The sequence below is a fragment of the Arvicola amphibius genome, chromosome 2, assembly GCF_903992535.2.
Source record: "Arvicola amphibius chromosome 2, mArvAmp1.2, whole genome shotgun sequence".
Taxonomy (NCBI): domain Eukaryota; kingdom Metazoa; phylum Chordata; class Mammalia; order Rodentia; family Cricetidae; genus Arvicola; species Arvicola amphibius.
In genome coordinates this window covers 114,058,914-114,083,778 of record NC_052048.2, presented here as the reverse complement: position 1 = coordinate 114,083,778, position 24,865 = coordinate 114,058,914, and the positions used below count along the sequence as shown (strand labels likewise).

Here is a 24,865-nt window from a genome sequence, read left to right as displayed (position 1 = left end):
ACACACTAATACATGTGTACATGTGCATACTAATATATACATTTTATGTATATACACATGCTGATATATGTACATATACACTAATGTATATGTGTATACACACTAATATATACGTATACACACATGAATACACGCACTAATATATATGTATACACATATAAACACATATACACACATATATGTACTCACACACACACAGTGGAATGGCTTAGCAGGCACAGGTGCTTGCTACCAAACCTGATGAAGTGAGTTCAGTCCCCAGGATCCATAAAGTGGAAGAAAAGAACCAGCTCCCAGCAAGTTGTCCTCTGACACATGCATTGTGGCTTAAGTCTCCACCCCCATACACACACACACACACACACACACACACCAAATAAGTAAATGTAATAAAAAGTTTTAAAAAGAGCTTATACAATAATTTTTTTTTTTTAAAAAATGGTGTGGTGTGGCAGCACATGCTTATAATTCTAGCACCCAGGAGGCAGAGGCAGGAAGATTGCTTTAAGTCTGAGGCCTGCTTGGACTACAGAATAAAACCCTGTCTCAAGAAAACAGTAAACGGGGTGAGCAAGATGACTCAGAGAGTGAAAGTGCTTGCTGCCAAGTCCGAAGACCCGAGTTCAATTCCCAGTACCCACATGGTGGAGAAGGAATTCCTGAAGAGGTTCTCTGACCTCCACACACATATGTAGTAAGCGTGTGTGCACATATGTACATACATAAAAATGCTGTATGTAGTACATGTGTGTGCATACACACATACACATAAGAAAATGCAATAAAAACTAAGAAATTAATTTCTTTATATCATGGTTAACTGTAAAATGCCTTTGCTTCTTTTGTTTGGACACCATGTCTCATGTATCCCAGGCTGGCCTTCAACTCTTGAAGCTCCTGCCTCCATCTCCTAAATGCTGAGATGACAGACAGACATGGATCATAATGCCTACTATACTCCTTACCCTTTGCTTTGCTTCTCTGAGGGCAGGGTGGGCTCTAAAGCCCATGTCTTGTTATGTAGCCTTTCAGTCAGGATGGGCTTTCAGGAGCCTATAGGGGCTGCAGCACCACCGCAATGTGACCATTCAAGCCCAGTGTGGATGGCATGAGGTAAGAGGACCAATGCTTAGTGAGTCCCCAGGCTGCTGCTGCCTTCCAGCACAGCCAGTGCCTGCTAGTCACAAGCAAGAACCAAAGCTGTCAAGTTTCTGCACCAATGAATGAAACGTGCTTTCGCTTCTAAATGAATAAGAGCATAGTAGAAAGCCAGCTTGCCTGCAAGTGCAAAGCCCTGGCTTCAGTTTCTAGCACTGTGTAAACCAGGTATGGTAGCTCAGGGCTATAAGCCAGCACTTGAGAGGTAGAGGAGAAAGACCAGAAGTTTAAGATCACCCTTGCTATAAAGCAAGTTTGGGGTTAGCCTGAACTGCCTGAGACCCAATCCCCAAAACAAGTAACATAATACCCACCATGCCTGTTCACAGGTTGGCATGAAACTATAATCCTTTAAAAGGAATAAGCTGAAGTAGAAGTTTAAAAACAATTATTTTTATGTGTATGGGTGTTTTGCCTGCATACATGTCTGTGCACTATGTGTGTGCAGTGCTTACAGAAGCCAGAAGAGGGCGTGGATCCTCCTGAACAGAAGTTACAGATGGCTGTTAAGACAAGGCATGAGTGCTAGGGACTAAATCAGGGTCTTTGAGCTCTTAACTGTCGGGCATCGCCAACCCTTGAGGCATCTGTAACTAAGGAACCAGCAGTGGCTAGGGCACTAGATAGTAGCTCTAACAACAGCCACCACTAACCATCCCCAGCAAGGGCAGGTGACAGCTACACCTTTTTAAACCTGCAGTCACCGGCCTGTGACACTTCACCGAAGCTCAAGTGGCCTTTGCAGTTTCAGACCACTTAAATGCATGTTTCATTTCTTACACCAGCTAGGTAGGCCGGGCTGTTACCCTATCTTCAGCCTTCAGTCAGAGGCTCAGGCGACAGCACGGGGGATTGGGAGAGTAGGGTCAGAACTCAATCACTGACTCCACTGTGGCTGAGCCTCTCTCTGAGTCTCTGATGACATCACCTAGAGACCTCAGAGCAGAAATCTGGAAGTGAGGAAAGCTCAGCTGAGCTGCCAGGGACTTTTGCTCTAAGACTGGACCCTCCAGAGGGCGACAGGGTATAACTGCTCTGTTGGTTCTTCCTTAGACAGAAGTTGAACCAGGACATTCATGAGACCCTGGAACTACTTGTGGTCTGGTCCCTTAGGAGCTGGGCATGGGGAAAGACATCCCCTTGCCCCTGCTGTGTCTGAGTCTGAGGTTTGGAAAGGGGCACTTAGCATTTCCAACTGAAGCTTCGGCAACCTGGCTTCAGTTCTCAGAGCAGTTTCTGTGACTGGCAGGAAGGTGGAGTGTAGTGAAGAAGCGGCCGGCTGTGTCCCGCCACCCGGCTAGCTTTACCCAGAATAATTATACGGAAACTGTATTCTTTTAAAACACTGCCTGGCCCATAGTTTCAGCCTCTTATTGGCTAATTCTCACATCTTCCTTTAACCCATATTTAGTAATCTGTGTAGCACCACGAGGTGTGGCTTACCAGGAGAGATCTTAACCTGCATCCATCTCGGAGAGGAGAAGCATGGAGACTGCCTATAGCATCTCCCCAACTCTACTTCCTTGTTCCCACAATTCTGTTCTGTCTACTCCGCCTACCTAATTTTCTGTCTCTTAAAGGGCCAAGGCAGTTTTCTTTATTAATTAACCAATGAAAGTAACATAGACAGATAACTCTCCTCCATCAATGGAGGTCCTTCCAAGCTGCTGGTTCACCCACACAGGTTCTAGGAGCAGGTATTCCTGGATGTGCTGAAGCCCCAGGCCTGCTCCACCCCACCCCACCCAGAGAAAAGCCAACAACATTCTGGAAACATACCCTCACTCACACCTTTTTCGTGGGTGTGTGTCTATGTATGTGCATGTTCACGTGTGGATGAGTGCATGCATGTACATATATATGTGCATGTGTATATGGAGGCCAGAGGTCAACCTCAGTGGTCTTCCTTCCTTGATCACTGTCTACCTTGTTTTCTGAGATAGGGTCTCTTGCTGGGACTGAAGTCTTGCCAACTAGGCTAGACTGGCTGGCCAGTGAGCCCAGGGGACCCTCTGCTGCAGCTTCCCCAGTAATGGGGTCACACATGCACTCCATTGCACCCAGTTTCCTTCCATGGGTCCTGAGGATCAAACTCAGGTCCTCACACTCCAGCTGCGCCAGCTCCCTGCACCCACTGGCACATCTTCCTGTTGGACTCAGGGTGCTGAGTGCCCCTGGCCCTCCACCATGACTGAGACACACAAGTGCACCAGCTCTCAGCTCTTCAACTGCCCTGTGCTCCCGCCCCCACTTCCACACATGCAGGGGTCCCCACAGCAAACCTCTGAATCATCTTGACTGGGGTTGCCTTCCCTCAGCAAGATGGCAACCTGGATGAGTTTGCCTTCTGCTGCTTCAGCCACTGAGTTCTGGACCGTTGAGGTGCTGTGTGAGGCAGCAGCTGGGCAGCCTTTCTTCCTCACCGAGTTCCTCCCAGGCCCAAGGATAGTCACACCGTTGTCCCAGTGTTCTTATCCAGACACATGGGTCATGTGTACTTTTCTCTCGTTTGAGTAGCTCAGACTGCAAAAGCTATAATTTCCCAGGATTTGTTGTAGGTGCCCTTTGTTGGCAGACGGGGGCTGGATATGAGCACTCTGTAATTTTCCAGCCCTCTAAATGGCCCCTCTGGAGCTAGCACATATCATGCACCAAACATAGCCCACCCCCTTTCCCACCCCCAGGCAACCCAATTACTCATAGTCCTCACGAGGGCCCTCCTGGAGGGTGGGGAGGATGTCTATGAGACAGGCCTGATGGAGGGGATGCATGATGAACCATGGTGAACCCTCTCTAAGGAATACTATGCATCTAGCAAAAAGAATACTTAGAAAATACATGAAAAACTATAACCCACATTTTTGTCCAGAAGGAAGACTCAGAGGTAAGCCTCTAGGATTATTATAGTAATAGAAATAGGGCATTTCCCACCCTTTCTTCTTTTGCTTTTTGGCTTTTTGTTCCTTTAAAGATAGGTTATTACATTTTATTTACTTATGTGTATATGTCTGTGGACATGTGTGTGCAATGAATGGTCAAATAACAACTTTTGGGAGTTCTCTTCCCACCCTGCGGGACCTGGGGATCAAACACAGGTTTTCAGGCTAGGCAGTTACCCACTCTTCTTAGCCCATTCTTAGTTTTTGTTTGTTGTTTTTTGAGACAGGGTCTAACCCTGTAACCTGTCTGGCTTGAAACTCACTATATAGACCAAGCTGGCGTCGAACTCACAGAGATCCGCATGCCTCTGCCTCATGAGTGCTGGGATTAAAGGCATGAGCCACTATGCCAAGCTATGACTTATTGTTTTTAATAATGACAAGTTTGGGTGGGAAGGGAAGCCATACATGAGTAAGAAGATAACAAGGTTGTGGGGGATTTACTATCACAGGCAGAAAACAAATCAGAAAGGAGGGTGAATGAAGCCCAAGTGACCAGGCAGCTTCCTCAGAGGGACCTTCACAGACTTGGAGTTCCATATACATGGCTAGAGCTGAGGTTCCAGCAGGGTAGTGACTATACTGAGATCTGGCAGGGCTGGGGGTGTGCAGTTTCGCCTGGAGCAAACAGGGAGACACTATCAGAAAAGGCAGGACACTGGTTGTCTTCCTTTGGTTCAATCATTGATAAGTAGTTTTATGTCTCTAAATTTGTCATTTAGAGAGTATCAACTTTGTTGGGGGGGGGTAGCCATGGAGTCAGCCACATCTGCTTTAATCTCTCAGATCTGTTGCTAGCTGACTTCTCAGAAAGTCACATGACCTACCTTTATTTTTTTTTTTTAGATTTTTTTATTTTGTTTTAGATATGTTGATGTTTTGCATATGTATATGCACTGTATGCTTGCCTGGTACCTTCAGAGGCCAAAAGAGGGCGTTGGATGCCCTAGAATTGGAGTTACAGACTTGTATTTTGAGATCTGCATTTTGTTTACAGCCATCTTAAACTCACAAGTTAAGTAAAATGTTTACCTCTATCCCCTCTGCAGGGTCTAGGAAATCAACCTGGCATCTTATCTCCTAGTGAGACCTGCAGGCACCAGGCTTCAGAAACAATTAGCATTTTCCTTTATTAGTCAACAAGCACAGACCCTCAGTATTTACTTATCAGCTAGGGATGTCTCCAGGCCTGAATTCCAGCAGACCTGACATACCTCCCCTCCCCCTTGCCGGTTTGCTATGTAACAGCTTCTGAGGATATAATAAACAACGGTTTGATCAGAATACTGTCTTGCCGTCATTTCTCGTGTTTCTTGTTCCTTCCATTCCTCTCTTCCAGGTTTATCAGGGACCACCATTCGTATCCCATTGGTAGGGATAATAGAGAGTTGTGAGCTGTCGCGTGGGTGCTGGGAACCAAACCTGGGTCCTCCGCAAGGACAAATGCTCTTAATGGCTGAGCCATCTCTCCAGCCCCCACATCCTATCTTTGTTTCTGTTTCCTTCAGTCTGCAGATAACCCACGCTGTACCTACTGCCACTGGATGGAGATGAGGGTGTAAAATGAGCAACGTGTGCAAGCTGCTTTGCACCGTGCGAGTGTCTTCTGAGGCCGACCATTGGCGCTGGCAGGAGCAGAGGAAGTGCCACTGTCTCGAGGTGGAGACTGAGATGGAGGACAGAGGTTGTAATAAAAATACCTGGCTAAATTTCAATTCAATTCTTGTTTTCTTTGGACAAACAATTTACTCAGCAATGAGGCCAACAGGTAGCAGCACATAAGGGCTCCCTTGGGAAAGAGCCCGCTTAGCACCATCATCCAGGTAGAGTGACAGCTTTTTTTAGGGAAAGTTCTTCAGAAGCGAGTGTGCTCCCTACACATTACAGTTGGCTCCCACAAAACTGATGTGGGATGTCCTTCTGTATATGTGTTGCTTTGATTGGTTGATGAATAAAGCTGTTTTGGCCAATGGCTTAGCAGAGTAAAGCCAGGCAGGAAGTCCAACCAGAGATAGAGAGTAGGCGGAGTCAAGGAGATGTCATATAGGTGGAATCAAGGAGCCGTCACGTAGGTGGTTATTCGGGTCTGGGCAGCCGGGAAAGGCAAGAGCAGTCTCTGCTTTCACAAAACTGCAAATGAGGCTGGAGTCCCGGGCCCTGCTGATCTAGCATGGAGTCCCAGGCCCTGGTGATCATGGAGTCCCGGGCCCTGGTGATCTAACACTGAGTCCCGGGCCCTGCTGATCTAACATGGAGTGCTAGGCCCTGGTGATTATGGAGTCCCGGGCCCTGCTGATCTAGCATGGAGTCCAGGGTCCTGCAGTTACATATTTATGCAGCCCTGTGCAAAGCCTTATGTGTCTGCTGCACACTTGAGCTTTTTGCTTCCAAATGGACTCATGATGAGGAAGGATGCTCTTACACGTGTGGCTAAATTAATTCAGGGACTTCTGAGGCCACTATGCATTTCTGCTATTACTTAGTGGAAGTATACATAAAATGACTCCCTGTGCTTGGAAATATTTCTACCTCCCTAGGACTTCCTCCTTGGAGACAACCTGTCCAGCACTGAGCCACACCCTGCTCATCTGAGCATTTGTATTATCTATTATCCCTCTTCAGACCATATTAAAATGGTCTATCAGTTGGCAAATCCCAGACTTGTACCTCAGTCCCAATCTGTCCTGGTCCACCCTTTCCCACCTCTGTAAACAGCAAACCATCTTGTCTTTTTAAATTTTGTGTACAAGTATTTTTCCTGCATGTATGTATGTGTGCCACATGCATGTAGCATCTGACAGGTCAGAGAAGGCTGGAGATTGAACCTAGGGCTTTAATGCATGTGAGGTAAGCAAGTGTGAACAGGTCCACACAGCCAGTCCGTTACCTGCTGTTTTCTCTTTGTGGCCTGTTGCCTCTCTTCCATGACTGTAATGTTTCAGGGTGGTGGGGGAATCTGTCTTCATGCCCATTGCTGTATCCCTAGGGATTTCATTTATTTTTATTTTTTATTTTTTTTTATTTTTTTGGTTTTTCGAGACAGGGTTTCTCTGCAGCTTTAGAGCCTGTCCTGGAGCTAGCTCTTGCAGACCAGGGATTTCAGAATGTGCACACGGAGGACATCTAGCGAACACTTGATGAGCAAACAGATAATGTGTTGTGTTTTCTGGGTGCTGAAACGGAACGCGAGGTCTGACAATTGTAGAAAATGTAGATGGGCCATTAGTTTAACACCTGCCCTGAATCCATACTACACAGTTTTCTGAGCTCTCTACTTCTAGCTCTTTAACCCATAACAATGTTTGGTGCCAGTTTTGGTGGAGCCTATTGGTTTAAGGTGCAGTTCTAGCCTCTGTGCAGAGGATGGGGAGACCTCTGAACGTCATCTCCAGCCACAGGGAAGCAGAGTCAGAGACACACAGATGTCCGCTGACACCTGAGTCCTGGAATAATCGAATGGGCTTCTCCCAGCAGGCTCCGTATCCCCTCCCTCCCTCCACATTTAGCCCTGGGGTGGGACAGGGTCATGAGCTGATAGAATTCATCAGAGTACCAGCTTGCAGTAGGCATCTGGGGTGCCCTTCAGCCATAAATGGCTATAAAAGCAGAAGTTTTATGGAAAAACATTAAAAAAGAAATAAAGCAGGGATTTAGATGCGGGTAAAGGAGAGTCTAAGGGCAGAGGCTCCATGAATTCAGGTCATTGTTACATGCCGGCTTCTGCTACATCACAGTCCTAGTGCCTTTCTCTGCAAACACAGGAGGCTGTTGTCCTGAGACCCTGGGGAGAGGGAGGCAGCTCTGACCAGCCCACTTTGGAGGAGGAAGTTTCCTCTGAAGGCTTATCCAGGTGTACTGTGGAGAAATCCTGCTAGCCCTTGCCAGGGATCTTCATATGTGGTCTTTTTTGACCCCCGATATTTATTTTATTCTCTTTGTCTTGTCTCTGTATGTGTGTGTATGCCTGTGGGTGGGCATGTGCTCATGTGTACAGGTTCCTGTGCTGGCCAGAGGCATTGGATCCCTTGGAGCTAGGGCTGCAAGTTGGGTGTTGGGAATTGAAATTCTCTATGCCACTTCCAAAGGCTCCACCAGCCTCTAGCTCCTTCCCTCCTGGGTGGCTACATCATTTCCCTCAGTCTGTTTTAATTCTGAGAGATCTCCCTTGACCCTGGTTAAACCCCACATCCCCTTACACACAAGGCCATTGTGAGAAAGATGTGTACAGCATCTACATTCCATCTGCCTGATTCCACTAACTGTCCATTCACACTGTAGCTATACAACAGAACCCTATGAGCCACTCAAAACCCACAAAACAATTCACAGTGATAGCCCTTTTGAAAGAGTGTGGGATCACACAGTGGGCCAGAACTAAATATACAAGCTAAGCACATGCCACTCAAAGAATGCAAAACTGCTAGAGACACACAGCTCTTGATAGAGAGAGGGGACAGCTGGCAGTGGGCTGCCTTAAATGTTGGTAAACAGCTGAGACAAGTGATTACACAATTACTTGGTTGTTTCTAGGCAATCTAGATGCTGATGGTTTAAGCTAACTAGGTTGCCTGACTACATGGCCAGGAGGCTTCCCTACAACACTGGGAACTTATAATGGCTCCTGCTTCAATCCCACACGTTTCTGCCTGGCCCTCAAGGTCTGCCATTAAGACAATTGTAGGCTGTTGCCATTTAACATGCTTGAGGCGGTCTGCCCTTGGCCTGCTGTTCTTCAGGCCTGCTCACCCTGTCAGACATTGTGGAAAACAAAAGACCTGGGATCAGGCTCCTTGGCCATGATCTGGCTACTCCCTGTATGATCTCAGCCCAATTACATATTCATATGAGCACAGCTCCCATCCTAGAGTGTACGTTAAATTCAAGGGCCAAAGCATCAGCATTCACTGTCTCCTATTATCTCCCACCCACCATGAGACACAGCGCTGTTCCCACTCCTGTTTTATAGATGACAAAATGGGAACTGGATATAGTACCAAGGGCCTGTCATCACAGCATCTTAGGGGGCACAGGTAGGGAGATTAGAAAGTCAAGGTCACCTTTGGTTACCCAGTGAGTTCGGGGTGAGTTTGAGGCTGGTCTGGGATACACAAGACACTCTCTCAAAAGGAAAGGAAAGAAGACATGCAAGGAGAAAGAAGGTGGTTCATTTGCAAAGACAAGGGGTTCAGTGGAAGGGGGAGAAGAAGAGAAGAGAAATAGGAGTGAGTGGGGGTGGGTGATCAAAACACATCACATAAGTGTTGTGGAATATCAATCAGCTGAAGATGTGTTACATTTGTTTATGCTGTGGAATATTTGTTTAATGGTGCAAAGATATGTTGCATTCTTTTTTTGTTGTTGTTTTTGTTTGTTGAGACAGGGTTTCTCTGTAGCTTTGGAGCCTGTCCTGGAACTCCCCCTGTAGACCAGGCTGGCCTCGAACTCACAGAGATCTGTCTGTCTCTGCCTTCTGAGTGCTGGGGTTAAAGGTATGTGCCACTACCGCCTGGTGTGTTGCTTTCTATTATGTTACATTTGTCTAACTCTGTGAAGCTGTGTTACTTTGCTTGTCTAAAGCACCTGATTGGTCTAATAGAGAGCTGAACAACCAATACAAAGGCAGGATAGAGAATAAATAGGAGAAATCTAGGCTAGATGAACAAGTAGAGGAGGAATCAGAAAAGGAGAAGGAGAGGACATCAGGGCCAGCCACCAGTCACATAGTCAGCCATGGAGTAAGAAGGGAAGGGAGATATATAGAATAAAGAGTGGTAAAAAGCCCAGAGGCAAAATGTAGAAGAGAACTGGGTTCATTTAAGTTAGAAAAGCTGGCTAGAAACAAGCCATGCTAAGGGCTGGCATTCATAAGAATAAGACTCCGCATATTTATTTATTTGGGAGCTGGGTAGTGGACCACCAATGAGTTAAAAAAAAAAAAACAACTACACATACATGTACAGAGAAAAAAAAAGTAGAAACAACACCCCATAGAACTTTGAAAGCTCACTCATTTGTTCTGCGAACTCTAGGCAGTGAGGAGATCTGAGGGAAGAGGTCCTTGCTCTCAAATGCAGGAAGTAGGTGAGAAATGTGACTAGGATTTCTTCATTTATCTGTTTTCTTTTTGGTTGCTGTTTTTCTGTGACTAGGATTCCTGAAAAGAATGCATGCTCTAAGGGTAGGCAGTGAACAAGTGAGAAGGGTCTATAGTTAGGGAGCCCGGAAGGCTTTCTGAGGGGTGATGTTTTCGCTCTAGACAATGAGGTGTGACTACAGTTGAGAAGTTAGCTCTCTGTGACTCACGGGGCCGGGCGCCCAGGATTAAGAAAGTAAAGGCTAACTAGTGTCCTGAAGTTTAAGAAGATGTCCAGGGCCACTGCAGTGACTCGAGCCAAGGAGAAAGCAGCACCAGGGTCCTGCAGGAAATTGGGGAGAACATGATTTGGGGCAGCCGGGATTCATTGGAGGGTTTCAAGCCAAAGAATGGATTGACCTGACCTATGTTCTTAAAAAGCTTTCCTAAGTTGGGCATAGTGGCTCATAACTGTGATCACAGCACTTGGGAGGTGAATGTAGGGGATCAAGAGTCCAAGGGTAGCGTTGACTACATGGTGAGTTGTTGGCTACCCTGGGCTACATCAGATGCCCTCCTGCCCGTTGTAAGGATATCTTTAGTTTTGGAAAACAGGCTGTCAAGAAGCAGAGAAGGAACTAGAAGCTAGAACAGGTTACAACCCTGGCAGCGTTCTGTGGGGAGAACGATGCAGAGGGTGGGGGGACTAAGGCTGACGAAGAGGGGATCGTGATGGGTTTTGCAGGTTGAGCTGGCAAGATTTGATAATGGATTGGACATGGAAAGTTAGGAAAAAAAGAATTGGGACAACTCTGGTGTGGATGATGCTACTAAGGAAAAGAGAAGCAAAGGTGGGAACCAATATTCTGTTTTTTTACATAGCTTTTGCTTGTCTTGTTGTTTTTGAAACCAAATCTTACAATGCAGTCCTGGCTGACCTGGAACTTGCTATGTAGGCCAAGCTTATTTTGAACCTTAATCCTCCTGCTGCTATCTTCCAAGTGCTGGGATTGCAGTTGTGCACCCACCAAATCTTTTTTTTTTTTTTTTTTTTTTTCTTACTTTGCAATGATTGGTCACTGCAAGAGAGTGGATAGAACCTGTCAGAGTGAATGGAGAAAAGTTTTGCTTTAGAGATGTCAAGGGGTCAAGGTCATGGCTGAGTTGTCCAGGGCGACTGCCAGGAGTGGAAATAGATTCAGTGAAGGAGCAGAGAGCACAACCCAAACCACGGCTGGAGTCCCCGCCCTCACCACGAGCACTCCGCACACAGGCTCAGAGTGAGCTGTCTCCTGATGGAGGATAATCCATCCTGCCGCCCACATGGTGCTCCTCCAGGAGCCATGCGGGGCCAGGTCTCCCAATCAGACCTCAGCCCAGCCTCTGCTGGGCAGCTCCATGGCCTGCAAACAGTCCGACCTGTTGTATGCTCTTCTCAGTGGCCTAGTAGGTTGTAGATATTTATTGCCTATGAATTTAATGAGAGGGACAGAGGCTTCCCCAGGCATTAGGGGCTTGCAGGGCAGTGAAGTAGAGTGTATGCGACCGCTTGGTTCAAATTCTGTCCATGTTTAATTCTGGAACAGCTGACTCGGAGCAGCCGGACATGGAGCACTCAAATACTGAAGTTTTCTTTGACAAAGTCAATCATTAGCTGCATTTTTTCTTCCTCCCTCCTCCTTCCCTGCTTCCTTTCCTTCTCCTCTTCCTTCTTTTATTTTCATGTTTTTTTGTTGTTTTTCTTTTCCTCCTCCTCCTCCTCTTCCTTCTCCTCCTCCTCTTCCTCCTCCTCTTCTTCTTCTTCTTCTTCTTCTTCTTCTTCTTCTTCTTCTTCTTCTTCTTCTTCTTCTTCTTCTTCTTCTTCTTCTTCTTCTTCTTCTTCTTCTTCTTCTTCTTCTTCTTCTTCTTCTTCTTGTAAGGTTCTCATGTCCCTCAGGTGAGCTTCACACTCATTGTAAAGCCGAGGATGACCGTGAGCAGATTCTTCTGCCCAGCTTGTCATTTGGCGTGTAAGTGGAGATCTCCATGGTTTACTTTTTTTAAACAAGCACCCAGGTAGACAGTGGAATCTTAACTATTTGTTCAAATAACCATTCATTTAAAGACTATATTTGGAACCACGTGCCATGCTTGCTTTGGTGGGACAAGGAGAAGGCCAGAACTACAGGCACTTCACCTTCCAGGGACCCATCATCTGCAAAGGAGACAGACTGGCTCACTGGTGTCATAGTGAGCATGTACCTAACAGGAAGCAAGGGGCTGAAGGCAAGCATGCTGGCAGGGTTGGGCCTGAGGTCCCACCACATCTGCACTGATGTGGGTATGGGAGGCTGTGACTCCTTCAGGCTTGGCTAACATGCCACCCCAGCTTTCTAAGGAAGACGAGAACCCTAGGCTCTAAACTCTCTAGGCCTCCAAAGTGCTGCTCCCCGTGGTGAATGCCAATGTGCTTTCTTCTCCCTCCTGCAGGAACAATCCTGCAGCATTTCTGGCAGGGTCTGGGGTGAGCAGCCAATCAGGCTTTCAGAAGGCACTCCGAATTCGGAGCAGTTGGCAGAGGGGAGAGAGATCTCGGCCATTTGGAAGGGAAAAGGGAGAAAGCACACAGGCTGTGATTCAGGGTTTGCGTTGATCTCCACTGTAACTTTCCAGAAAGCTGGGACACCCAATTCCAATAAAAGCTTCCTTGAGTATTTCTGGAGGCATCGTGGAGGTGCTGGGCTGTGTGGGTGGGTGTGGCTTTTCTGGGTTTGTGGAATTATATTTTCTTACGGATAAAAACTTCCATCAGATTTGTGAGCCAGTGTCCACCCATGTGGTATGTCCTGAGCTGGTGAAGGCACAGGCAGTGTAGGGGCTAGAGAAGGACCAAAGAGGGGGCTCTCATGGCTGAAGGACACAGCTAAGACCAAGGCACGACTGAACTCTACGGCAGCGAGAGAAAAAGGACCAGAAGTAGACAGTCTTGCTCGGGACTGAACGTCCCCCACCATGCGCAGAGGAGGGCGGGGCACGATTGTGTGCTGCTGCAATCCTATCTCACCAGGTAGGGTTTCACTCTGGCAGTTCTGATGTGGTCAGGCACCTTTATGTCCGGAAACCCCAAAGCAGGGTCAGGACAGGACCCATCAGACTCAAAAGCTACAAAGACTGCATTGCCAGCCAGGGTAGTGCCAGATGACCGAGATGGCTGCCCAGCTGCACCCCTGCCATCTTCAGAGAGATGAAGCCAGTGACCAGACAGAGGGACCAAAAACACGTTCATCTCTACCAGCCACGGGGGTGGGATTGGGGGAGGAGGGTCCCGGGTGGGGAGCACAGCTTGCGGTTTCCCAGCAGTCCACGTTTTTCACTCACTCACTCACTCACTCACTCACTCACTCACTCACTCACTCATTCACTCACTCATTCATTCACTCATTGCGTCACTCAACAAGCATTGACTGTGTACTTTGTGCCAACATGCTCCAATAGCAGTAGAAGCTATCATTGTGTTCTCACTGTCTCTAGAGAGAACCCACTTCATGGCAGTCACTCAGCACATCGATGCCAATCTGGTCACGATCATTTTACTAGGTGCAATGGGGATCCACACTGCTAAGACAAAGCTGCTGCCATGGAGAAAGAAAGGACGAATCGCACACAAAAATGTGCTAGGTCACGTGTCTGCTTTGGACACAGCCATTCTCCCTGAGGCAAGGATACATGAGAGGTGGGGGGGGGGGAAGCTGGCTTAGATGAGAGATTAGCACATGTCTGAGGGCTGTGAGAGGCGCTTCATACCAGATACCTTGAGGACCAAGTTCAATGGGTAGAAAACGGGAAGACAGGGCAGGGCCTTCTAGGTGGAGGGACCAGCATGAGCACTGGTCCGGCAGGTTGCTGGCAAGTCTGGAACAAGTGTGAGGGGTGTACGGGGGTGGATGGAGGAGCTGGAGGTGCAGTGAGGAAGGATAGCCCAATGGCAAGGCTGTAGAAAGGATGTACTGACAGACAGACACAGGGTTTCTACGTTGCTCAACAACCAGGCAGGATTTGCCTTAGGCTATGACCTTGAGCAGACTTTCCCTTGAAACAACCCTTTGGAGACCCTTGGCGCCAAGCCTGCCTGTTTTGTGGGCTCCTTTCAGAGAGGTGTGGGCTGTGGGATGGAGAGCAGGCAGCCCTTGCTTCAGCATAACCTTGGAGGCCAACACAGCACAGCCAGATCCTAACTGTTCCTAAACTGTGCTTCGGTCCTGCCTGAGAGTTCCTTCCCCACCTCTTCCATCTCCCACCAGTGGGTAGACCCGAGGCTGGGTCGTGGGTCTTCCCATGTGGTAGCGCATAAGTCGGGAGCAGCAGTTAAGGTCTCGAGCAGTCAGGACCCCAAATCCTTGCTCTGCCAGGACTCACTTGCATGACGATTGTCACTTAACCTCTCTGAGCCTGCCTCTGCATCTACAAAATGAGAATTGTTTTTTCCTGTCCAAAGTAGTTGGGGAGGCATCTGGGAAAGCGCAGATAAAGGCATCTGTGATAGACTGACCAGATGGCAAACAGTAGGAAGGGGAGTTAGACGAGGAGATGATAAGGGTTTGGCCATTACCTTCAACCCCAGAACTCAGGCCCTCACTGCTGGCATAATGGTCTGGAGAGAGGAGCTGCTGGGGTCTTGATACCAGATCCAAGGGGACAGGGAAGGACCCACCTGGGCCAGAGTTTTCTCTGTCACCTTCAGTGCCACAGCACTCCTCCTATGACTTGAGTGCTGCCAAGAAACAGGCAGGACAAGACTGCTGTGGAGGTCGGGGGGCAGAAAAGCACTGGGCTCAATCACTTCATCCTTTGCTAGATCATGGATGATTAAGGCATTAGATGGGGCCTGAAGATGTAGCTCAGTTGGTAGGGTGCTTGCCTAGCAATCACACTTGGGAGATGAAAGGGGGAGGATCATGAATTCAGGGCCATTCTCAGCTACATAGCAAGTTCAAGGTTAGCCTAGACTACATGAGACCCTGTCTCCAAAAACACGTAAGCAGCTGGGAGGTGTAGTGATATTTCATTTATATTTTAATAAATAAAGCTTGTCTGAAGATCAGAGAGTAAAACAGCCGCCCTGGTCAGCCTTACGGACCAAGCAATGGTGACACACACCTTTAATCTCAGTAGCCATACTAGTTTGCCATAGAAACCGGGTGGTAGCGCTGCATGCCTTTAATCCGAGCGCTAGAGAGGAACAGAAGACAGGAAAAGACAGCTTTCACACACAGTCTCATTCTGAGATTCCTGGAGGCAGAATCACATCTCAGACTGAGGCAGAGGTAAGAACCAGTGGCTGGATGTTTTGCTTTTCTGACCTTCTGGTTGAACCCCAATATCTCTCTGTGAGTTTTTATTAATTGTGCTACAGGGAGGTGGTAGTACACGCCTTTAATCCCAGCACTAGGGAGGCAGAGGCAGGTGGATCTCTCTGAGTTCAAGGCCAACATGGTCTATAGAGATAGTTCTGTGTAGCTAGTTCAGCTAGGGCTGTTGTACAGAGAAATTCTGTCTTGAAAAACCAAAAAAAGAATGAAAGAGAAAGAGAGAGGAAGAAAGAAAGAAAGAAAGAAAGAAAGAAAGAAAGAAAGAAAGAAAGAAAGAAAGAGAGACAGCTCAAATAAAAAACTTTATTAAGAGTATCCTTCTCAGCCAGGCATGTAATCCTGAGACTTGATTTCCTGATGATGAACTGTGATGTGGAATTGTAACAAATAACCCTTTCCTCCCAACTTGCTGTGATCATGGTGTTTTAGCACAACAATAGTATAGTGTGTGTAGAGACCACCAACATATGCGTGTATAAAGATTTATTGGTATATTTATTGTGTGTATGAGTGTTTTTCCTGTACATATATTTGTGTACCACTTGTATGCAGTACCTACAGAGGCCAGAAGAGGGTACTGGATCCTCTGGAAATAAAGTTCGAGATGGTTGTAAGCTGTCTTGTGGGCACTGGGAATCAACCCCAGGTCTTCAGCAAGAGCAACAAGTACTCTTAACTGCTAAACCATCTCTCTAGTTCCAACTTTCCTCAACCCTCCTTAAGGGAGTCTTTGGCTGGTCTAGAACTTGCCAAGTAGGGTAGACTTACTGGGCAGCAAGCTCCAGGCATCCACCTATCTACACCTCCCCAACTCTGGGATTACTAGTGCACCTGAGTCACCGTGCCCAGCTTCATGCTTCTTAGTTCTGTTATTTATTTATTTGTTTGTTTATTTTTATGTGACATACATTTGGTTGTTGCTATGCTAAGCCAGTACATGATCTACCACTGAGCTGAATACACAGATACTTTGTGTGAATTTGTGTGTTTGGAACAGGGTCTGACTACATAGCTCAGACTGGCCTTGAACTCATTATATAGGCCCATACTGGGACCAAACTTATGGCAATACTCTTGCCTCCACCTGAGCGCTAGAACTGCAGGTGTGGACAGCATGCCCAGCTTAGGAGGCATTGTTATATTCACTTTCCAGAGACCTAACTGAGCCCAGGAGTTGTAGTAGCTGTTCCTGCTCCAATAGTCCACAGTTTGGAAGTGACAGAATCAAGTAATTCCTGGCACTCCCTTGTTTAAAGGTTGGACGGAGTCACCTGGTGGTGATATGCCCAGCCCAAAGCCACACAGTTGCTGACCCTGATTGCGCTGCTTCTCTGATCCCTGCCTTTACAGTGTTGTCTGAGGCCCAGAAAGTCTAGGCACAGTGAGGAGGTTGTGAGGAATATAGACCCCCAAGGTTCTACCCTAGATCTCCTAGCAGAAACTGCAGAACGAGGAAACGCTGGGTGATTCCTCTGTCCTGTACAACATGAGAAAGATTGCATGGAGGACCCTGTCTTTCTAGTCTACAACATCTGTCCTGAAGACAAGGGATTGTAAAACTTTAAACCGTAAGGCACTGGGTTTCCTACCACAGTCACCCCAGCATGAATCTTCTGAGACCCAGGGGAAGCAAACGGAGCCAGTCATTCTAGGGCCCAGGTACTCATGTCATCAGTGACCCGCTGATGAGCCAGTTTAGCTCTGTCCAAGCCCAGGAAACCGACACTTAAAATCAAAGCCTCCTTGCCACAGCCACTGTCCTCTAGAGGAAGGTTATAATCGGAAACTGCACTTTCCTTTAGCAAACAGAGCCCACCCCAGAAAATGCTGCTACCAAGAAGCCATACTTAACTCTGTTCTTTTGTGTCTAGAAATCCTTCCCAAGCTTTCTTAGGTTCTATGTGGATGAAATTGCCCACAATTGGGTGCCATTTGTAGTCTGCACATTCATTTCCCAGCCGCCCAGACCCCAATAATCACACAAAACTATATTAATTACAACTCTGCCTGGCTGATAGCTCAGGCATATTTTAGCTAGCTCTTGCATCTTAAATTATCCCATTTCTATTAATCTGTGTATCACCACGAGGCTGTGGCTTACCAGAATCTAGAACTTGGGAAATGAGTTCTAAGCCAGCCCTGGCCATATAGCAAGTTGCAACCAGCCTAGGTTACATAGCAGGACTGTCTTAAGGAAAGAGGAGAGAGAGCCAGTGATTCAAATAGTAGCTGGCATCTGAGGGTAATGCAATGGCTGGGGATTTTGCCTTGAGCTCTAGTCAGCACAGCTCTGTAGTCTGTCTATCATGGCTCTGAATGGCTTTTGTTGACAAAATGTTCTTCTAAATGCTTAGAGAAAGCTCTAGAAGATCTTCATGGTACTTGCAGCTATAAAACTTGAAGGGCATTTTTGCTCCTTTCGACTGGGACCCTTGGACAGTGTCAGCACTGAGTGGAAGAATGCTCCCCATCAGCTGCCTGAGACCCAGAAAGATGAGGGTCCAGATGTTCCTCTTCCCTTAGTCTTTGATGACCTGCAGCTGTCCCCATCTGTTTCTCCTCATCCTTCTCGCAACCAGTGCTCCCATAGGAGGCAGCAGTGGAGGCTGAAGATGCCATCAGCCTAATGCAGCACGATCCTAGAGAAAACCGAGTATTTGTGTGGCCTGCAACCATGGAACAGTTAGCAGATGACTGTGAGACCCGTGAGGCTTTGTAGAAGCAGAGACTCACCTTAGGGAAGAGCCAACAATTCCTCCCTCTAAGAGGGCTGGCCAGAAGCTGTGAAGACAGCAACACCCACTGACTCAGCAGCTTCACTAGCGGTGCCCACTGACTCAGCAGTTTTCCTGCTGGAGACTCACCCCGAGGAGATGCTCAACAGAAGGAACGGGCCATATGCATCAAGATGCTCACTGTGGCATTACTCGAAATAGCCCAGGCAGGGAGCCACCCAGCTCGCCTGCAGCAAGGAAGTATCAACCACAAAGACTATTATGTGTCTATTAAAAGCAACATGTGTAGACCATGTGGAAACATGGGCTTGACCTTGATGACACAACCAAGGGAAACAGTGCCCCATATCAGTTAGGTTCTCTGTTTTCCTTCCTGCAGGGACCCGCAGACGCGAGAAGAGCTGTGTTGGAGCAAGGTTTTAGTATGGGAGACTTCTGTCTGAATCACTTGAACGATCACTGTTTACTGTGGTCTGGGTCAGCTATGAGGTGTGTGGGGGCATGGGGGGGCACAGAGAATAGGAATGCATTTTCTATTCATCTCCAGATGTGTGCCACACGCAATGTATGTCTCCCCAGTATCCTAAGAAACTGTCACTGCATCACTTTCCAACACGGGCAGTTAACGAACGAAGGAAATGAGCGACGGCAGTCCCCTCCCCCTTCACTCCAGGTGTCAATCCCACCTCCAGTTCTACTACATACATGCTAGAAGAAACCCAAATGAATCGTGGTAGTGATATTTGGTCTTATAATGTTTTAGTTTCTGCAGAAAAAAAAAGCATTTTAAAAACCCATGTTTTTGTTTTTTAAAGGGAGGGGTTGCAAGTGGAGTTAGGACTTGTTCCTCGTCTTGTGACCAAATAATTAAGTGTGCCTAATTCTGAAAGCAGTAAGCTAAATCATGCAGAGCCGAAAGTGACAACTCTCATACCTACCCCATATCGTCTCTACCGGCATGATTTTAGCTTTACAGCTAAAAATCTCTGCCAGGAAACCTAATAAAAGGAAGCAAAAATATTTCTGTTTCGACCAAGCTGCCATTTGAGAAAGACTTTTAAATATGTTCTCCTGTATGTGTAAATCTGACAGCAGACGCATAATGAAAGCCCCAAGGGAAAGCTTCCTTTTAATCTTTTCAAAGCAAACCAATAAAGCAGCCTTTAAGATGTGAGATGATGGATTAATACTCCTTAGACTGTTCTGAGTTTCCCCAAGCCAGAGTGCTGCTGCTAAGAACACAGTCGGGACCTAGAGGAGTGAGAACTGCGGTTTCCATTGTTAGTTCACTGATCCCAGATGATGCAGGTAGCCATGTATCAAAGGCCACACTGGCATCTGCCTTGAATGCTGTTGCTTTGGGTGTTTGTTAAATGGAGGATTGCAGACACCAACATGCTCATATTAAAATAAACTTAATCCTCCACCCTGCAGGAAATATGTCACCGAGAGTGAATGGGAGAAGCAATAATTACCCAGGTTTTCAGATCTGTGTGAGCAATCGGGATGAATAATCCAGAGTATAAAGTGGACTTGTTAAACCTCTTGCTTGAGCTCCTCAGATTTTCAACGACGGCTGAATAATCACAGGTACATTTCCCCACAGGGTCTGTGCTGTGTGAACACGTGTGTGCTTACACAGTTGCAAAATGCCCAGCTCAGGATATGGAGCCCTGTTCAAGCCAAATGTTAGGAGAAATATTCCCTCTCTGTGATGTTCCTTCTGACCTTGAATGCACATGGCCAACCTGAACCTTCCTCTGCACTGCTTACTACTGAAGGCCAATCCCTGTCTTTTTTGTTGCTTGCTAGGGCCCATCTCTGATTTTCTGTAGTTTGTATTGGTTTTTGCCTATCTATGACCTACAGCAACTTCTAACTCATCTGCCTGGAATATCTGTGTGACCCCTTTGAGCTTTTTCTATACTTAATCAGTTGCTGGCTGACTAGCAAATTAGTTCCTATCTTAGTGTCAGATTTATGCACGTATACAGGCAGACAGACAGACATGCACACATACAAGCAGATACACATTATTAGTATTTCAGTTTCCAATAAGGATATTCCCACTGCTCTGTGCATGAAATTACTGTAATATACACCACACAAATTCAGCTCTGGATTGAGGTGAATGTTCATTAACCATGTGACCTTGTATAAAACTCCTAATACTATACCACACAGGCTTGACCAAAGGTCTCTTCTTTTTGGTCATCTGTAGTGAGGATGGCTAACATATGACGTATCTCAGCTGCTCACAGCGAAGCATGCTTATAGAACATGTAGAACAAAGGTTAACCTTTCAAACCATAGCACACACAACACTTCGTGGTTATGACATGAGTGAAGGGTTGTCTATACTAAAACTACACAGATCGTTTATCTGAGCCAGATAAACACCAAACATCCTCATTTCATTAGGCGGGGTATATAGTTGGATCCCTGAATCCCACACTGTTGCATGAATCACACACCCTGTGATGATGTGGTGTTCGTTGATCGAGTAAAACCCAGAACATGATAGTCTTCCTCTTCCCGGATGAGGGGCAGACTAGAGAACCCCAACTATCCATCTATGACTGAGCTTTGGGTCCCTGTGTGGTTGCACCCACAACTACATCAGTAATAATAACAAGTGGGTATTTAAAGGGAAGGACATATATAAGCAGAAACTTAGCTGCCATATGTAGGTCTGCACTGAAATCTCAATCAAGTACATCTTTCACAGAAAAGGCTGAAAGAATAATCACGCTAGCTGGGGACTCAGCAGAACTTACTGGCTGACATTAAGAGGACCAATTTAAACCACTATCCCCAAGTGTCGCAGCAGGCAAGCAGCTGGTAGACACTACACATATGGCAGTTTTGATGTCCCCACAGTGGGCCAGTTCAATCCTGAGCCATCCACAGTCTGGTACTAGCGTTGGCCTGCAGATTTTGGAAGCAATTTGCTAGGTCCTTGCTAACACAGCCACAAGCTTTTGTGTAGCCTGTCCACATGGCCTGCCTACCCAATCCTGATGGTGCATTAAAGACTGAGGCATGAAACAATTTCCAAACAAGAGGGGAAGCCCCCGAAGCCTGAAAGACAATGATGCTCATGAGAGACACAGAGTGAGCACAAGTCACAGAAATAGTCTCTTTGGATAGATTCACAGACTGTAGGGGAAGAGAAACTGGCAACACCTTCCGCTTATCTTGCAGTTCCAACAGGAAGCTAGAACACATCACTGGGAGAATGATACTGTGGTATAGGTGTACCTATATGTAGAAGAAGCAATGGGGAGTGTTTACGAGAAGAGTACATGTCAACAATGAACTATAAACATATGATGTCATCCTCCAAGATTAAGCATCTTTAGTACTTTTAAAGCACTCAAAAAAAAAAAAACCTCAAGTTGCTATAGCAACTCGATGTAGCTCTTAAAAGGGGATTTTGAGGGGGGTCATTTTATATCTTCAATCACCATAACAACATGATATATTTTTAAAGGGTATTTTTTATCTAATCTGTGTAGACTTTGGACTCAGTCCATATTTGCCTTTTCTAGTTAAAATAATCAGATCAAGCACGACACGGGGGGGGGGGACGATTGGAGGCAAGGGAGCGCTTTTATGGATGTACATACACACAGGGAGAGAGATGCAGAGAGACCTCTGCCTCTGTGCACTTCCTGAACAAACCTGCTACCTCTCTCCCAGCCTCCAAGGCAGCAGTAGGCAGGAGTCCATGTCCCACACTCTGAACTGGCACGAGAAAAGGGTGTTTATAAAGTTCCTCACTTCTTTGCCCTGAAAGTGCAGCCCCTTCCTCCCCAATTGCACCAGCAGAAGAGAATGTCTTCAGATGACTAGGGTGACCAACAAGTGCTTCTCTTACCCTGAGACACAAAAAGGAGTGGGTGAGACACAACCAAGTCTTGTCAAAGAATGTTTCTTCTGCTCTCTGTTTAGCTAAATAAATGGGGGAAGGTGGCTGTTTCATATGCTTCCAAACGCTTGAGAAGAGGAGTAGGTGGGAGGGGGTAGACACAGAGGTGGCTGGAAATTGTCTCTCCAGAAGGAGCTCCAGGCGACTTCAATCTAGCTGAAAAGGAGGGCTGGGGTCTCAAGAATCTGCACATTTCCCCCAAGATTAAACAAACTGAGCTGTTTATACCCAAAGCAGAATGTAAAGGCGACTATCCCATGGCTGTCCTTCGACACCACTATTGGTTGCGAAGAGGGGAACAAAGACAAGAGGTCAAGAACTGGGAGAAGTTAGGGGTGTGGGAAGGGGACAACCAAGGTGAATGGTGTAAAACAGCTCAGGGGAAGGACTGGCTTGGGAATAACGGACTTTAGTGTGAGGGGGTGGGGCAGTGTGGTCAGGAGAAGAGAATGCGAGGAGGAAATAAAAACGCTAGGAATGGACGAAGAAATGGCTTTTATAATCACCTGCTAAGGATAGAGAGGCCTGGGTGGGGTGGGCAATAGCAACCCTTGACACACCCTCTCTCTCACAAACCCCCTTACAGAGCACAAAACCAAGGAGCAGAGCCTGGGCATGGAGGGAACAGAGTACTTGGCACCTAGCTGACACACTGATGACAGCTAGAGATAGTTCATTTGGGCCACCTTTCGCTCCGAATGCAGGGGGAAAAGTAGGAGGACCAGGGGATGGAGAGCGAGACAAAAGTAAGCAAAGGGTATCAGAGAGGGCTCATCCCCAGATGGATGGAAAGGACAGCGAGTGACAAGCTCGCAGAGGAAAGACGCGCGGGACGCGCCGCTCACCTATGGTCGACACCACGGTGCCCACGAAGTAGAAGGCTCCGGGGAAGTCCCAGCGCGGGCGCAAGGCGTCTGCACGGACCCCGGCGGCCAGTGCGGCCTCGTAGTGCCGGAGGAAGGCGCGCAGCTCCGGCTCTGCCACGCCGTGCGCCGCGCTGAAGTTGCGCAGCGTGGCGCCCCAGCGCGCCCGCGCCTCCGCCTCGCCCGGGCTCTCGAGCGCCGAGAAGACGGTGGCGCCCGCCACCAGGTAAAGGCCGATGAGCGCGGCCAGCAGCACGAAGCGCCCGGTGTCCTCGTTGAGGTGCGAGCGGCGGCAGCAGCAGCAGCAGCAGGAGGGGCGCGGCAGACGGCGGCGGCAGCGGCGGGGCGGGGGCCGGGGGCTGCGGGAGGACATGGTCCGCAGCTCAACCCCGGGGCTGGGGCGGCGCTCGGAGCCGGGGCCGTGACATCCCCGCCGCAGGAGAAGGAGCGTGAGGATGGTGGCCAGAGGTCTGGGGCCGCCGCGGAGCCCCTCTGCAGCCTCCCTGGAACCGGGACGGCAGGGAGCCTCCGCCTCCTGCCGGGCGTTCAGGCCACGCACCGTGGGTCTTGCGGCCCAGCGGACACCCGGGGTGGAGCGCTTCTCTCCGCTCCCCGACGCCTTACAGCCACCCGCGGATCGTCACTTGCTGCCCTCGGGCTCCGGACTCCGAAGCTAGGCCAGTGCCGCCCGGTGGCCGGAGTCCACGGGGCCCGGGGCCGCATACTCCTCTCCGGACAGGCCGTGGGGTTGCGGACAGGTTGAGCCGTGGAGTCTGGACGCCTAGGATCGGAACACGGTGGCAGGGCACAGAGAGAGTCCTCTGGAGCGTCCCATGAGGTTGCTGGGGCTCGGTGGCGCCTAGGCGCAGCCTGGCAGGCGGTCCTGTTCCACCGCTGGGACTGAGCTGGCGGTGTCGGGTTGGGAGCCTCAGAGCCGAGCCGAATCCTCCGGGAAAGCGGTCCTTTCCCTTCCTTGCTACCGCCGAAGAGCTACCCGGCACGGAAAGGCGGAGTCACCGGCGCACGGGGCGGGGTGTTGGGGAGGGGTGAGTAGGGAAGGGAGGAAGGGGTGGAGAGTTAGGCTGCTGCGACGCCTCCGGGTCGTTCTGGCGGCACCAGCGCGTCCCACCGGAGCAGGTGTCCCACTGCGGTTCTGGCTGTCAGCGCGCTAGACAACCGCGTCCTTCCTTCCCTGAGCTTGGGCTCCGGAATCTCTTCCTTCTTCAAACCACTGGGAAACTTTGCTCAACTTGGCGCTTTGAGTTCTCAGGGGCTGCGGGGGCTATCGAGAGTCAAACCCGACTTCCGATTCTCGGCCCCCAGCCTGAAGTTTAAGTTCCCTTTGCTCACTCTTTTGTTACTGAATCCAACCGTAGCGCCCGGACTCCTGCGAAGTCCTCTCGGGTAAAAGACACGCTTTGGGAACCGAGGCACCAGGGAACCAGGGCGTCTGCTCCTCCTCCCGACCGAGCGGCCGGCCGGCGTCAGCACCGCGGACAGCGCATCAGTGCCGCAGACCAGGGTGGGAGGCTCTAGGCTGCGGGGGCTCCGCCACCCCCGGCGAGGTTGCTCACCCGATACCGTGGTGCTCCCCAGACCCTCCCTGTTTCCCCTTCTACCTCCAGATCGTCCCCTACTCCACCCTGACGCAGGTGCGATGGCCGAAACAGGGTGTCGCCAGGGTGCGGACGCTGCGGAATAGAGACGGGAGGAGGAGTCACGCGCAGGTGGGGGACTTGGGGCCACCAGAGCCGGAGGATCATAGGCCTGACACTGCTGGGGCTTCTCTGCTACCCTAGCTCACCCTCCCGAGGGAGA

At 48.6% G+C, this 24,865-nt stretch overlaps 1 protein-coding gene across 1 annotated transcript in view; it reads right to left on the bottom strand.

Moving 5' to 3' along the window:
* Kcnk12 (potassium two pore domain channel subfamily K member 12) overlaps positions 1–23,420 on the bottom strand; it is a 56,624-nt gene extending 33,204 nt beyond the window's left edge. The window contains exon 1 of the mRNA XM_038321002.1: positions 23,030–23,420. Within this exon, the coding sequence (XP_038176930.1) occupies positions 23,030–23,420 (391 nt within the window). The remainder of the gene's footprint in view (positions 1–23,029) is intronic.
* Between the last annotated feature and the right edge of the window lie 1,445 nt (positions 23,421–24,865).